We start from the raw sequence: 16668 nt of genomic DNA on the forward strand, positions 1-16668 counted from the left end.
CATTTCAAATGGGCCATTTCCCAAATCCCAACTGTCAAACTTGAAACTGTCAAGCAGTGCAGTGTCAAAAATATCGAAATAATTTTCCTGTCGATTATCCTGTATTTCATAGTTTCAACCGAACGAAATAAATACTTAAACTTAATGTTTAAATTTTATTAGTTGTTGACTATATATTTTAAAATTATACTTTAAGATAGCGTGTGTTGATTTAAATGGCGTTGAAAAAATAACCTAAAAATAACGTTAACGTTGCACGTTATTTCTTGTCTTCCTTGTATTTTGTTGATCAAGCTTTACAATGACGGACAAAATAAAGTAAGTATATCTTTAGTTTTAATATTAATGTAAATACTACATCTGCATAGATTCGCCTAACGCAGACAAAACATGAATACAAAACGACGAGATTTCAGTGTGTATTTTTTTTTTTACTCTTGAATCGTCATGATTTTAGCAGATTATTCATAAATTATCTTGTTTTTGGATATATGAACTCTTCCGTCTCGGTTGCGTCTCTAGCGCACTTCATTGCAAGTTTCTAATTTTTTTTAGCGGAGGTAACTAATCTCTGCATAGTTTTTCAGTAAAAGTGATTTCAGCATTATCTTTCAGGACAAGAAATGCATGATAAACAAAACATTTTATTTAGTGCATTTGTCCAACATAATACAGTTGATTCAAACTTTTAGTCAGGATTATAGATATATTTGTTCAAATTTATATTGTCGTATAAAAATTAAAATTATATATATATGTTTAATGATAATAATTTATATGGTTACAGGGTCAACTCCAAATTTGATTTGGATGGGAGCTATGAGATGTCAGATTCAGAAAATGAATATACAGAGAAGGAAAAGTCGATCATCAAAAGTTTGCGCAAGGAAAAAGAAGGAGATTCTAGCAGTGAAGAAGAAGTTTATAAATTTTCAGATTCTGAAAATGAATCCGATAATAATGATCTTGAAATGGCAGATAGTGATGTTGAGGGCCAAGAGAAATCTGATGATGACTTACCAGATTCTAAGGCTTGGGGTAAGCAGAAAAGATCATATTATTCTACTGATTATGTTGATGAAGATTATGGAGGTTTTGGAGATGATGAAGAGGCAGCACTCATGGAAGAAGAAGAGGCCAAAAATATTCAGAAAAGGCTAATAGAACAGTTAGAGGAAGATGATTTTAAACTAGAATTTATTTCCCCTTTGCAGCCATCAATAGATGAGAGTAAAGAAACTCTTATCAAAAGTGATTTAAGCCAAATGTCTAAAAGACAGAAAATGCAAATTCTTGAAAAAGAAAGTCCAGAATTTGCAGGTCTTATTGAAGATTTCAAATCTAAATTAACTGTTGCAAAAGATGACCTGCAACCAGTGATGAAACTCATAAAGGGTGGCACATTACCAGAATGTACAGCCTCTAAATTTGTTAAAACTAATTATGATCTTATTTTAAATTACTGCACAAATATTAGTTTTTATATTTTACTCAAAAGTCAAAGAATCAGCATACAAAATCACCCAGTTATTAAACGTCTTTATCAGTACAGGCAAATGTTAAACAAAATGGAACCTATTTATTGTGAAGTAATAAAGCCTCAAATAGAAAATATTTTGAATGCTGTTCAAAATAAAATAAAGTTACAAGTTGTCAGAGAAAATAACAAGAAACGTAAATCAAGCAAGGGATCACCTGAACAGCCGAATAAGAAATTGAAATTAATTAATGCTCTTGAAAAAGATGAGGGTGAAGATACGGGAGTGTCAGATGAAGACAGTGGAGATGAAGGTAATGATTACTTCAAACCCAGAGATGTTGAGAACAATAAAAATAATGAATCTGATGAAAGTGGATTCTCTGACAATGAGGAAGGTGGAACAGAAGACATCCAACTGCCTCCATCTCAGAATGAAAATATTGTGGATGAAATGGGTGAAAAGCGTCAAATAACATATCAAATTGCGAAAAATAAAGGATTGACACCACACAGAAAGAAGGAGCAAAGAAATCCCAGAGTGAAACATAAGCTTAAGTATAGAAAGGCTAAGATAAGGAGGAAGGGTGCCATAAGAGAACCAAAAACTGAAGTTACAAGGTATGCAGGGGAAGCATCAGGTATTAAAACAAATGTTAAAAAGAGTATTAAAATTAAATAAACCATTTATTTCCAAGATAACATATACTGTTTTTTACAATAAAACATGTTCATCATATGATTTTTTAAGTGTTTTCTCTGATTCAATGTTGCCACCTGTAACAAGAAATATAACTTTTTAAAATGTGAAATTAGTATTGCTTAAAATAATGGACCTTCATGTATTCAAATATCTAGAAGAATAATAAATAAGATATTACAATATTCATGTATGATGATTTTTTATTGACATTCAAATTACATTTTTTTTAAATTTCCATGTTTTAGATCATTTTATTTTGATAGAGATAGTATTATTAAATCACTCACAGTTTCAATACTTTATCTTTCCCTCCTGATGCCACATAGGCACCGTCAGGTGACCAATCAACAGCATAAACTTCATCTGCATGTCCAGGGAGGTCCAGCTCCAATTTCTTTGTTTTCATATTCCAGACTATAATTACAAACATACAAATTTAGGTACAACTATTTTAACCAGTAAAATATTACTTTGTTATATATTGTTACCTTTTAATGTAGAATCTGCACTAGAACTCAGTAATAACCTGGAATCGGCTGACCAGGCCACCATGTAGACTGCTTGTACATGACCCCTTAGGGTTGTTATGAATTTTCCAGTGGCTGCTTCCCATAGTTTTACTGATTTGTCAAAAGATGCTGATGCTATTATCCTATGCAACAGAAAAAAATGAATGTAATTGAAATTAAAATTGAAACAAAAACCTATTAAGGAATTACGTATGTCATACACACACCAATATTTATGACAAATATACAATGGTTTTTGGCAGACGTTAAAAAAAGTTCCATTTATTTACTCACCTAGAATCTGGAGAAAATTTAACATCATTGATTAACTGCTGATGGCCAGTCATTCTAGCTAGGGGACGTTTTTCTTTTTCGGGAATCCAAAGAAATAAAGTGAAATCATCTGATCCAGAGACCAATTTCTCAGCACCCTGCTGACAAGTTTGTTCATATCTTTCTAGGGCTCTTTGTTGAAGTACTTTTTCTATAAAACAAATATGTAACTTCATATACTATAAAACAGTTACACTATGCGAATTGAACAGGCATCATTTCACATAATTTTTAATATAGGTTTTTTTGTAAATGAAAGATTAACCTAAAATATCAAAAATAGTTATTTCACTTACTATCATTTGAAGGGTCTTTACGATCGAGAATTGGATGGAAAGGTCCTGTTCGTAAAACATAGTCTGTACTTAATGCTAAGGTATTAACCCAATGAGCATGACCCTCTAGAGTTCTGCACAATATTCCATCATCAGCTCTCCAAACCTGAAAAAACATCAATAATAATTAGTAATATAAATGTGATATGTATGTTCATTTTGATTTGGAACACATATTATATTCTATCTGAGATTCACATAATAAATAAAGCTGGAAATTGAAGTTAGTAATATTATTTGTACCTTGATTGTTCTGTCTTGGGAAGATGTGTAAATTAAGCCTGTACCTCCCCATTTCACACAAGTTACTGCTTTGGAGTGGCCAGTTAAACTCAGGATAGTGAGGCCTGTTACTGTGTCCCAAATTCTGACATCACCATCTTTAGAAGAACTGGCTAGTTTACGACAATCTGGATTCCTGTGAAAAATTCAATACTTGCAGTTAAGAACACTACATTTTCATGACATCTACATAATCTAATGAATACTGTAAGTATGCCTGAAAATATGATATTAAGACACAAAAAACAACTTTATACCTCAAAAATGGCTCCCATGCTAATGCTGTTATCCATTGTTTATGTCCAATCATTGTTTTACCAACTTGATTACCAGACACTGGATCCCACAGCATTATACGCCCTTGTTTGCAAGCTGATGCTAACTTTGAACCATCCGGCGACCAACTTATGCATAATACCCAGTTGTTATGGCCTGCAAAAATAAATCTATGGTTAACTTGCTGTTACACTTGTGAACAAAACCACAGATAAAAAAGTCCTATAACAGTTGATTTAATATAATAGTTCTTACATGACCCCAGGTCAAATAAAATAAATTTCCCAGGGCATTTATGTGAAATTCTATTTTCATTTCTCATTATTTATAGCTATACATTTCCAATGAACAAATACTTGTATGAAAAATACAGATTACATACCTTTACATACATGTAATGGTGTTTGTGTATTTATGTCCCAAAATCTAACTGTAGTATCTCCAGAACCACTCGCTAGATGATGACCAGAAGGACTGAAACTTGTTGAAATAACGGCTTCTGCATGGCCTGGTATAGAACTAGAAAAAAACAATTATTTATGATGTACTATGTTTCAGGGTTAATTTAATTTTGAAGTAATTACTACATGTTATTTTATTACCTTGTACATCTTGTTACTGGGCGTACTTTAAATACAGCCTGTTGCTGGTATATTATTTCCACGACTTCTTCCGAGTTTAATTTGTTGATATCGAGAGCATCTTTTAGTGAAGAGGTTATTTCAATATCTTTCACGAAAAAAAGAAACGGTTTGTCTTCCTGAAATATGTCATGATATCAGAATTAACAACAATTTCAATTAAATACATTAATTTTTACTTAAGGTATTGGTTTACCTCCTGTAATAAAGCATTACAAATAAGAGTAAGTTGATCTTTTGTAACATTAAGTGGTAGGTCCAGAGGATTTCCTGTTTCTTCTCCAGTATCTGATTTAAATCTGGCTTGTACACATGTAGGTAAATCACTGTCTGTTTCCATTTTTTAAGTGGTAAATAATAAATAATCGGTTTTACTTTAATAGAAAAACATAACCTTAATTCCAATTGAAGTCTGAACTCTAAACAATCTCACGTTGATTTGACAGTTCGCTAATCGCTTCGATAAATGACATTTGACATATTTTAGATGCTGACGTAGCCCGTCAGGCAGTGATGTTCTTGAGGTGTTATTTTTATCGTAAAAATATACCTATGCAGTGGTTAAAATAAATTCCTCCTCTGCTTAAAATCTGTCTGAAACAAGTTTACCAATGGTGATAATTGTGTGTAGATACGTGACATCAAACGATTATAAAGTTAGCTATTGATTGACAATTTGCAAATTACTTGCAATCACACTTGCAATATTGCAGTAAAAAAATAAAATAAAATGGCAACAATTTTACAAATGTCTGACATCGGCTTTTTACATACGTGTTGTGTTTATCGTTCTAGTTATTAAATCTTTGCTTTGAAAAGTTACAATGAAATATCTCTACATTTTAATATTTATGTGTTCTTTAGTTTATTGTGATGAACATACACACACGTATAAAGATGGAGAACAGGTAGTGCTATGGATGAATACTGTAGGCCCATACCACAATCGACAAGAGACCTATGCTTATTTTTCTTTGCCATTTTGCGTTGGAACCAAAGTTACAATAGGCCACTATCATGAGACATTATCTGAAGCCCTTCAAGGAGTTGAATTGGAGTTTAGTGGTCTCGATATCACTTACAAAGATAATGTCCCAGCACAACAATTTTGTGCTATCGAACTTGACGAACAGGCTTATAAAGCACTTGTCTATGCAGTAAAGAACCATTATTGGTATCAGATGTACGTGGACGACCTTCCAATTTGGGGTATTGTTGGTGAAATCGATGGTGACAATTACTATATCTGGACACATAAGAAGTTTGATATTGGATACAACGGTAACAGGATCGTTGAGGTGAATTTGACTGCCGAGAATAAAGAAAAACTCGCATTAGGTGCCAAAATTCCATTCACTTATGAAGTAAACTGGAAGCGCAGCAACATACGTTTTGAGGATAGGTTTGACAAATATTTAGATCCCAATTTCTTCCAGCACAGAATCCATTGGTTCAGCATATTTAACAGTTTTATGATGGTTATCTTTTTGGTAGGACTTGTGTCTATGATTCTCATGAGAACCCTAAGAAAAGATTATGCTAGATATTCTAAAGATGATGATCTTGATGATTTGGAGAAAGACTTGGGTGATGAGTATGGTTGGAAACAGGTTCATGGAGATGTATTCAGACCCGTCCCACACTTAGGCTTGTTTTCTGCTTTAATTGGAGCAGGCTACCAGCTTACAGTTGTCACACTAGCTGTAATAATATTTACAATTTTTGGTGAACTTTATACTGAAAGAGGTTCCTTATTATCTACAGCTATTTTCATCTATGCAGCTACGTCACCAGTAAATGGTTACTTTGGTGGTTCTCTGTATGCTAGGATGGGAGGACGGCTTTGGATTAAACAAATGTTGTTGTCTGCCTTCCTATTACCCGTGATGGTGTGTGGTACTGCATTCTTTATAAATTTCATTGCTATGTATTACCATGCTTCACGAGCTATTCCTTTTGGTAGCATGATTGCTGTAATGTCAATTTGTACCTTTGTCATCTTGCCCTTAACTTTAGTAGGCACAGTACTTGGGCGCAATCTAGCTGGCCAACCTGATTATCCATGTCGTATCAATGCTGTACCCAGACCAATACCTGAGAAAAAATGGTTCATGGAACCATTCATCATTATTATTATGGGTGGAATACTACCTTTTGGCTCAATATTTATTGAAATGTACTTTATCTTTACCTCATTTTGGGCATACAAGATCTACTATGTTTATGGATTCATGTTATTGGTGTTCCTGATTTTGATGATTGTCACTGTGTGTGTGACCATTGTTTGCACTTACTTCCTCTTGAATGCTGAGGACTACCGCTGGCAATGGACCAGTTTCCTTTCTGCTGGAAGCACAGCTCTCTATGTGTACCTGTATTCATTTTACTATTTCCTTTTCAAGACAAAGATGTATGGTTTATTCCAAACTACTTTCTATTTTGGTTACATGGCATTATTCAGTTTGGCACTAGGTATCATTTGTGGAACTGTTGGTTATATTGGAACCAGTTTATTTGTAAGAAAAATCTACTCAACTGTTAAGATTGATTGAACTGGTGCAATAATATAGGTTATCAAAATATGTATTGAAGAATGGAATGTATCTCTTGGGTAGCTTCTTGAAACAGTGATCACACAAATTAATTGTTTTGAAAAACTCTTATATTTTAGGAGATATTGAATAGCCCTTACAAGGATCTAATTTTGGGTATATATAAATATAATTACAATATATAGTGATGATAAAGTAATCTATATGATATTCATCAAATAATCTAATCATTAGATAAGAATATTGTATGTAATTCCATATGTGATCATTATTTGTTTTTTTTTTCAAAAAGTTTAGTATAAAATATGCAATGTATTTGAACTAAAATTGTATAGAGATGACATGATTATCCTTTTTCAGTTGTTCAAATATCAATTATTGTAAGCTTAACATACCTTGTTGAGTTTAAGAATTCAAATATATTATTTTTTGTTTAATTATAGAAATAGAATCTATGTTTTAAACAAGCCAACATATGATATATTAACTATTGTTCATTTTACAAATATCATAGTAATAATATTGCCAATATATATAACATACTAAGTATAAAATTGTAGCTAAATCATTGCTTATCTATGGCTACACCGAAACATTTTTGTATCACAATAGTATCACATAAGACAAAAATTTGTTGATCTAATAATAATCAATATTGGAAAGCATGTTGATTAAAGTCATGATAATACTTCTGTATTATATTGAAGCACTTGAGTATTGTTTAATCTCTTGTTAATTTATGTTAAAGCTATGATGAATGAGTGTATTGTAATATCCATTTAGGGATTCAGACTTGTTGTGAAATTAGGAAGCACTTAGATCCCTAAGAGTGTGATCATTATTGTTAAGGTGTATTTAGGTTTAATTCTTAAAATACCTATGTAAATATTATAATATATAGATGTTGACACTAACAAGTATTCCATAGCTTTCTTTTGTATTTATTTGAGTATGAGGTTAAGTTGGAAACATTTATGTAATGCCATCCATCTTTAAAAATTGTAATAAATATTGTGAGAAATAAAGTGACTACGAAAAAATATTTTTCGTTTGAATTTGCTTTAGTACCTATATACCATAATCTTATATATAAAAATGAATCGCAAAATGTGTTGGTAAGCGCATAACTCGAGAACGGCTGAACCGATTTCGATAATACTTTTTTTATTATATTCCTTGAAGTACGAGGATGGTTTTTATGTAGAGAAAACGTAAATATGTACCACGGGCGAAGCCGGGGCGGACTGCTAGTCTATAATATAAAAATGAATCGCAAAATGTGTTGGTAAGCGCATAACTCGAGAACGGGTGGACCGATTTCGATAATTCTTTTTTTATTATATTCCTTGAAGTACGAGGATGGTTCTTATGTACCTAGAGAAAACGTAAACATGTACCACGGGCGAAGCCGGGGCGGACCGCTAGTCTTATCTTATATATAAAAATGAATCGCAAAATGTGTTGGTAAGCGCATAACTCGAGAACGGCTGAACCGATTTCGATAATTCTTTTTTTATTATATTCCTTGAAGTACGAGGATGGTTTTTATGTAGAGAAAACGTAAAATTTGTACCACGGGCGAAGCCGGGGCGGACCGCTAGTCTTTATATATAAAAATGAATCGCAAAATGTGTTGGTAAGCGCATAACTCGATAACGGCTGAACCGATTTCGATAATTCTTTTTTTATTATATTCCTTGAAGTACGAGGATGGTTTTTATGTAGAGAAAACGTAAATATGTACCACGGGCGAAGCCGGGGCGGACCGCTAGTCTTATATATAAAAATGAATCGCAAAATGTGTTGGTAAGCGCATAACTCGAGAACGGCTGAACCGATTTCGATGATTCTTTTTTTATTATATTCCTTGAAGTACGAGGATGGTTCTTATGTAAAGAAAACGTAAATATGTACCACGGGCGAAGCCGGGGCGGACCGCTAGTCTTATATATAAAAATGAATCGCAAAATGTGTTGGTAAGCGCATAACTCGAGAACGGCTGAACCGATTTCGATAATTCTTTTTTTATTATATTCCTTGAAGTACGAGGATGGTTTTTACGTAGAGAAAACTAAATATGTACCACGGGCGAAGCCGGGGCGGACCGCTAGTCTATAATATAAAAATGAATCGCAAAATGTGTTGGTAAGCGCATAACTCGAGAACGGGTGGATCGATTTCGATAATTCTTTTTTTATTATATTCCTTGAAGTACGAGGATGGTTCTTATGTAGAGAAAACGTAAATATGTATCACGGGCGAAGCCGGGGCGGACCGCTAGTTGAAAATAAAAATAGGCTTAGATTTCAATATGGAAGTACAACAAAAAGTTTATTGTATTTAAAAGAGCTAATGCAATATTATAAGTATTTTATTACCTATTAAATTGAAACATGTTTTCCATATTACATATTATATACAGTCAAAGATAATTTAATTATACTTACTATGGTTAAGCAAAAGGTAGGAAGTGAAGGCGAATGGAATTTAAATTTTATTTTAAACTATAAGGAAACTAAAATGAAACTAATAGATAAATTCAACTTCCACATATATTTATTTCACATCATCATTTTCAACAAATTCTTCAGCATCAATAGATCCTTTTTTAGATTTTTTGCCGCCCGGTGTTCTCGCATTGAATGCGTCAGCGGTTCTTTTCCTTAGTGCAGACACATCTTCATTCTCGTCAGTTTGGTCGGCCCATTCCAGTACCAACCTCCTACCGTAGAGATGGGTAGATTGACACAAAGCTTCAAAGGCATTCTGAAAGCAGTGGTAAATTGTTTTTTATTTATTTATATATTATGTATTATTGAGCTTTTTATAATCTCTTGCAAGTATACACATGCGCGTATTTTACGGTTAATAGAAATAAAATGGGGGTGTTATATTTAGTTCAGTAATCAGTTATATTTGGGACCACAAAATATAATAACCTTGTCGCGTTTAAAATTGTTAGCGCATTCATGATAAGGTACTTTCTATGTTAATAATTGTTTGTATTCTGTTTTAGTTATAGGAAGTCTTGTGTGTGATACTAAGCTACATGTCGAATTTAATAATATGTAACGTAGTTTATCTATGAGGAGTGAGGACTGACTTACCTTAGCATCTGCTTTTGAATAATAGTCTATGAACGCAAAACCCCGATGTTGGTCAGACTCTGAAGTGAATTTCTTTGGAAGCCGCAGAGTTTTGATTTCTCCGAACGCCCTAAAATATTAAGGGTTAAGAAATACAAATTTAAAACAATACCTTCTGACTACAAGTAATACTTTTCATTTATTCTTAATTTGAATTGCTTATTTTCTTGTAAATTACAAAGGATTATTAATATGTAGTATTAGCACGATAAGAAAAATTGAAAAATATTTTAATTAATTTAGGTATGCATTCTATACCATCGCAAAACAATTTATCAATAAAGAAAATACATGTAACCATTATTAGTTAATAAAAACGTGGTAAAATATTTTTCCAAAAGTTAAACGATTTTTTATCAATCAGTTACTCAAGAACAATTAAAGTCAAAAATTAAACTTCAATCCGGTGAACATAACTAATACCTACACATTATAATTACACTCACCTAAATATTTCGTGCAATTCCTTTCTATTTGCCTGGAACGGTACATTTCTAACGAGAATTTTTGTGCCGTTTTGTGTTGTTTCCTTAACACTCTTTTTATTTGTTTTGACCTCAGTTCTGCAAATAAAAATATAATGAGATACTTATGTACCTATTTTATGAGAGATGGAACTAACTACACTTTTATCAAATTACCGTTTTATGTTTTAGGTATCAATATTCCAAGTAAAGCTTGATAAATCGAAACAATTTTATTGACAAAGGCGATCGATTTTTACGAATAAGTTGCACAGATTTTTTACTCACATGTTTCCTCTTTCCGATCGTTTCATTTCCAACTGTTTTTCATCTAAAATTGATCCTTGTAGCGATTTGAGCGCTTCGGTTGCGTGCTCTTTTCTATAGAACTGCACAAATCCGTATCCCATGGATAGGAACTTGCCAGGATTCTTGGGATCCTTCTTTTTGGCTATCGTCGCACTGTGTAACTTACCACAATTGGCGAAATGCTGAAATTATATTAATTTTATTGTATTACATTAAATATTTTTATAATAAAAGTAAAAAATAGTACAAAAAAAATCTATGCGTGTACTAGTGTACACACGTAAGAAGTGAAACTTCTTTATGACCTTATTTTTCAAAAAATAATTTACTATATGTAACTTTACCGAAATACGTCAATCACTCGTGGTAAGGATAAAAACAAGATGGCGCGTAACGGAAGAATGTCACGCGTAACGAAAAAATGTTACACTACATTTTTTTCCAACCCCGATAAAGAAGTTTCACTTCAAAAATAATTTAGATATTTAAAACGAATGTAAACACAGGTAACAAAATAAAGTTTAAATTATGTTGCATTCCTACTTTTTTCAAGGATTCCTCTGTTGTTTTAAAGTTAAGGTTCTTTACAAATAGTGTTGTATCATTTTCTGGTTCTTCTTGTTCTACATCATCTTCTTTAGCGTCCTCCTTTGTTTCTTTAGAAGGCTCTTTATTAACTTCATTTTTACTTAAATTACTATCTTTCACTTCTTCTTCTTTAGTAGTAACTTCACTAATATCTGTTTTTGCATTATCTGTATTAAGCTTAGCTGATTTTTCAAATACATTTTCTGGTGCCCATTCAAGGTATAATGGTGCCGATTTAAATTGTGAATATGCAAGTTTGATAAATGCCTTTTTTGCTTCGAATGGTTCGATGAAATCTACTAACGCTGTCACTCCGTGTTTTGGCATTAAGAACCTTGCAATTTGACCGTGTTTCGCAAACAGTGTCCTAATTTCTTCCTTATCTGTACCAGCTGGTAAATTTTTTACGAGAATACAAGTCTTCGATCTTTTTTTACTGGGCTGAAATAATGAAAATTTTATAACTTTATAAATTAGGTCAATATTTTTGTAAAAACAAATTCACTAAATAAAATTTATCATATTCTTACTCTATTAAAAGCATCTAAATATACTCCATTGGACTCTAAGAAAGCTTTCGTTTCAGCTACGAGTTGTGTTTCACCGAGCGCAAGTCTCACAGCAGCACTGGTATCTGTGAAATATATGTTATTATAGAATATTTAAGGTAAAATAATATGATATGAGCTCTGTAAAATTTTAACACAAATTTGATCCTTTTAATCTTGTTTTAATCTCTCCAACTTGTGTTGAGATCTTAGGTAGGTTTAGTCAATAGTCATTAATAAACTGAAAAACATAATTTCTATATTTTTTTAACTGAATTTTCTAATCAATTCACGTAAAAGTAATAAGCTTATTTAAATATTCTTGAACCCATTTAAATTTCAATAAGTAAAATTATTAAAATAAAACAAGATAAATAAAATTAAGTATTTGAAAAAATCCTTACTTTTGCTATTCTCATTTAATAATTGTTCCTTTGTCGTATTATAATTCGCTGCAACTACGTCAGCGACTGCATTAGCGCCCAAGAAGAGCGTGTTCCAATTGTGTGACGACCTTGCTTGGTCCTTTAGTTTTTTCGCCTTCTTCTCTTTGAATGAGAGGCCAGCTGTAAATATTACATAAGTAAATAAAATATACATAAGTAAATAAAATATAATAATAAAGTAAATAATTTTTTTTCTTATTTACTTATAATTTTCTCTTATTGTGGATTGAAAGCTGTGTCATCTATGCTTTGTAATTTACTTTTAATATTTTTTAGTACAAAATTACTATTGGGAAGATAAATATTTTTATTACCGTTGGCAATTTATGTAGTTTACCCACAGTCACATAAATGATAAAAGTTCAGTTCAGACACAGTTCAGTTATAAAACAAAAATATAAACATATCTTTTTTTTTCACAATAATACAGTACCATCATCATCATCATTGTCAAGCCGTTCCGTTTTCGCGGGCAAAATGTGCAGCATTCTGCCGCAGAATGCTGTACCGTCCAATGTCGTGTAAGCCTTAACCGCGTGCTCTGGCATGACAAATGTGACCGTTGCAAACCCTTTCGGCTGACGGAATATGGGATCTATTGGCATGTTAACGTCTGCTAGTGGACCTGAATATGAATAAGATAATATTAATAAGCGTTTTTATAATAGACAAAATTATAGAACACATTATAATAATTTGTGTTGTGTTATGTGTAAGCCTTAACCGCGTGCTCTGGCATGACAAATGTGACCGTTGCAAACCCTTTCGGCTGACGGAGTATGGGATCTATTGGCATGTTAACGTCTGCTAGTGGACCTGAATATGAATAAGATAATATATTAATAAGCGTTTTTATAATAGACAAAATTATAGAACACATTATAATAATTTGTATAGGAGCAACTCCTTCGTCGTCACAGTCGTTATTGCGTGCATATGTGAGTTACACCTGCGTAGTGTTTATGTAAAATACGAAATTTTTCTACTGGTGTATGAAATTTTACAAGGAGGCATGTTTACGTCTGCTATTGGACCTGAATATGAATAAGATAATATCAATAAGCGTTTTTATAATAGACAATATTATAGAACACATAATAATAATTTGTATAGGGTCAACTCTTTCGTCGTCACAAACGTCGTTATTGCGTGCGTATGTGAGTTACATCTGCGTAGTGTTTATGTAAAATACGAAATTTGTCTACTGGTGTATGAAATTTTAACAAGGAGTGATAGAAGTATGAAAATATAGAAGACATGTAAAAGAAAAAGTAAATCTTATTTTTATCCGAATCGGTGGTAAATGTTAAAAATACTATGTAATGACGTTTCGAAAGTGCTACTAAATAGTAGTCTAATTGAATAAATGAATGTTTGAGTTTGAATTTATCATGAAGCTTTTTTGAAGAATGTTTTATAATGTAACAAATTTTATTAAATAAACTTACCAAATTTTTCAAACAATTTTGTCAATTCATCTTCAGAAACAACATATGGTAAATTACGGACAAATATGCTACCACTTTCACCAATACTTTCTCCATTAAATTCTTTCTGTAAAAAAAGGAAATCCATTTTAGACAATAAAGATTGATGATTTCAGACTGAATAAACGACTAGGTGCAGAAATTATTTTTTTAGTTGTATAAGATCAGGTACAAGTGAACGAAAAATAGTTAGTAAAAACTAAGTAACTATTTTATGTTAAAAATACAATGAACCAAAATTACCTCTTTCCGTTTCTTAATATTTTCTTGTTCTTCCTCTTCAGCAGCCTTTTTCGCTTTATCTTCATATTGATGAACATGTACCCTGTGACTTCCTAAAATAATTTTTGCAATAATATTACCATGTTTTCAAGAAGCAAAATATTTAGAATGATATTGATAACACAAAGTAAGAAAATGTGGAGAATGATATTGATAACCTAAAATAAAAAAATGTGTACTTGCCCAAAAACAATTTATCTTTATTAAGTGCTTTTTTAAGTTCTTTTTCTGTTCTGAATCCAACATAGCAGAAACCAGCAAGTTTTTTTCCTTTGCCCAGAGGCAACCTTATTGAGTATGGTACTAGAGGTTTGAAGAACTCTTTAATGTCCTTCTTTTTACATTTAAAAGGCAATCCATTTATCTAAAACAAGATAATTTTAGGTAACAAGAGTCAAATGAGTAAAATTATTAATTTCATAATGCCTTTGTACTTACTTTTACATAGAATAATGGCCTATTTCTTATTTTCTTTGGCTCTGCTGGAGCAACTTCAGTAACTACATCCTCTTTAAAACCATCAACTTTTTTCATTAACACTTTCATATACTGGAAGAAAAAATTGTATAAATATCAGACATTTTTTAAAAGGAAAAGTGAAAATTTTCAACATAATGAAAATCAATTTTTGAATTATAATTTCAACTATATTATTTTATTAACTTGAATTGGAGCATGACCTGTTGAAATTCGATTTATTATTACAGGTAAAATCTTAACTGTAATATTCTAATTCATATTATATTATTAATCCAATTATTAACAAATTTTTAGATAAAATAATTTTTATTTAAAATATGTATAAGAAAAAGAAACATACATCTAAATCACTTATTTGTGCATTGGCTGCTTTATTTTCTTTTGGTGGTGCATTTTGTTTATCCTCAGACACTTTTTTTTCATCTGCTTTTTCTTCACTTTTGTTTTCAGCTGTTTCATCTTCAACTCCACTGTCATTGTTCTGACTTAATTCAGTTAATGTTTCCTTGACCCAAGCCGTTTTATCGTTGACATGTGCCTCAATAAACTCAGCAAATAAAGGGTCATCTTTGTGCTAAGAAAGGAATGAAATACAAAATTATCATACTGAAATTAGGATAAATAGTGTCATCATAATATTAATAGAAAAAAAATATGATCAAAATTGATAATGTTAACAAAATCATTCTTAAAAAGCAATATGAACTCTACATAAACAAAGTTTTCCAAGTTGTGTTAAATTTTTTACCTTTTTAAGTAATTCCTTGATTTTGTTGTTATTTTTTTCAGCTTTGCTTAATTTCTTTTTTGGTTTATCAGTGACTTCAATTTCTTCCTTGTGTATTTTTTTATATGCAGTACTGTCACAGGCATATTTGCTCCACGCTCTTGGTTTCTTTTCGTCACCTAAATTTGCACAACTTTCAACGGATATTTTCATGCTATTGATAAAGGTTTCATTAAAATGTTCTCTCGCCGCATCGGCTTGCTCTTCTGTCCGATAACCCACGAAGCCAAAATTTCTAAATTTGCCATCTTTTGTATATTTTAGTTGTACGTCGGTTACTTCACCCTTTTCGCCAAATAATTCTTTGAGTTTTTCTACTGTAACCTATTAAACAAGTTATTTATTTCAATTTGTCCACGAAAGCGTAACAATAACTAGCAAAAATTACTTACCTTGTTGGGTAAATTTTTAACTATTAATCGAGACATTTTGCATTCTGTACTTAAAAATACCGAGAATAGCTGTTATTAAAATAAAAATTAAATAATGTGTAAGAAACAATTCAAAACAAATCCATGTGATTTCGATTTTGAAATATAATTATTTGTCATTGTCACTTTCACTTGTCAGTTGTCAATCCCCTGCCTTCCGCAGTGTTGCGCCTGTAGCGTAGAGGGAGAATTCTCCCTCTACGGCAAAGAATATACTACTCTCTAAGGGCGTATTCAGAAAGAAAGCTTGAAACTTATAAGCGCTTATCGGCGCTTGTCATGTTCATATATTTTCCTGCGCGGGTTACCAGCACTGACAGGAAAATATATGAACATGACAAGCGCCGATAAGCGCTTATAAGTTTCAAGCTTTCTTTCTGAATACGCCCTAACGAGAGCTCTACGGCCTGTAGGCATGCGCAATGCGCAATGAATATACAGTCGAATATTTAAAAGATGCCTCTCGAACAGTCGTTTAGGGTCCATTAAAAATTTATATCGGGAGGTATTTATAGGGAGTTTATTATGATCTATCTATGTGGAAACAAAATAGTAATAAATATTAAATATACATATGTACATTGAAAAATTA

At 31.8% G+C, this 16668-nt stretch overlaps 4 protein-coding genes across 4 annotated transcripts; 2 read left to right on the forward strand and 2 right to left on the reverse strand.

Annotated features, from left to right (window-relative positions):
• The first annotated feature begins 39 nt into the window (after positions 1-39).
• On the forward strand, positions 40-2415 carry Sas10 (UTP3 small subunit processome component Sas10). Its single transcript, XM_090108618.1, has 2 exons — positions 40-318; positions 788-2415. The coding sequence occupies exons 1-2, from the start codon at positions 302-304 to the stop codon at positions 2157-2159; spliced, it is 1389 nt and encodes a 462-aa protein (XP_089964744.1). The 5' UTR covers positions 40-301; the 3' UTR covers positions 2160-2415.
• Positions 2146-4983, reverse strand: Nle (notchless protein homolog 1). Its single transcript, XM_090108617.1, has 10 exons — positions 4753-4983; positions 4518-4675; positions 4298-4434; positions 3897-4071; positions 3601-3775; positions 3319-3463; positions 2984-3173; positions 2669-2832; positions 2468-2594; positions 2146-2254 (listed from the first exon to the last, which is right to left on the reverse strand). Exons 1-10 carry the CDS (start codon positions 4894-4896, stop codon positions 2242-2244), a joined length of 1428 nt encoding a protein of 475 aa, XP_089964743.1. The 5' UTR covers positions 4897-4983; the 3' UTR covers positions 2146-2241.
• Positions 4984-5286: 303 nt separating this feature from the next.
• On the forward strand, positions 5287-8150 carry TM9SF3 (transmembrane 9 superfamily protein member 3). The gene has a single exon (XM_090108631.1). The coding sequence runs from the start codon at positions 5381-5383 to the stop codon at positions 7106-7108; it is 1728 nt and encodes a 575-aa protein (XP_089964757.1). The 5' UTR covers positions 5287-5380; the 3' UTR covers positions 7109-8150.
• A 1492-nt stretch (positions 8151-9642) lies between these two features.
• Positions 9643-16179, reverse strand: LOC149903490 (putative RNA-binding protein 19). Its single transcript, XM_090108844.1, has 15 exons — positions 16038-16179; positions 15607-15969; positions 15199-15432; positions 14817-14927; positions 14562-14742; positions 14340-14431; positions 14058-14163; positions 13043-13234; positions 12568-12729; positions 12146-12249; positions 11571-12056; positions 11007-11209; positions 10701-10817; positions 10216-10324; positions 9643-9874 (listed from the first exon to the last, which is right to left on the reverse strand). Exons 1-15 carry the CDS (start codon positions 16071-16073, stop codon positions 9665-9667), a joined length of 2706 nt encoding a protein of 901 aa, XP_089964970.1. The 5' UTR covers positions 16074-16179; the 3' UTR covers positions 9643-9664.
• Positions 16180-16668: the final 489 nt, after the last annotated feature.

This window comes from Colias eurytheme, chromosome 13 (assembly GCF_061535395.1).
Source record: "Colias eurytheme isolate Ceu_HAF_F1 chromosome 13, ilColEury1 Martin Lab GWU primary, whole genome shotgun sequence".
NCBI classification, from domain to species: domain Eukaryota; kingdom Metazoa; phylum Arthropoda; class Insecta; order Lepidoptera; family Pieridae; genus Colias; species Colias eurytheme.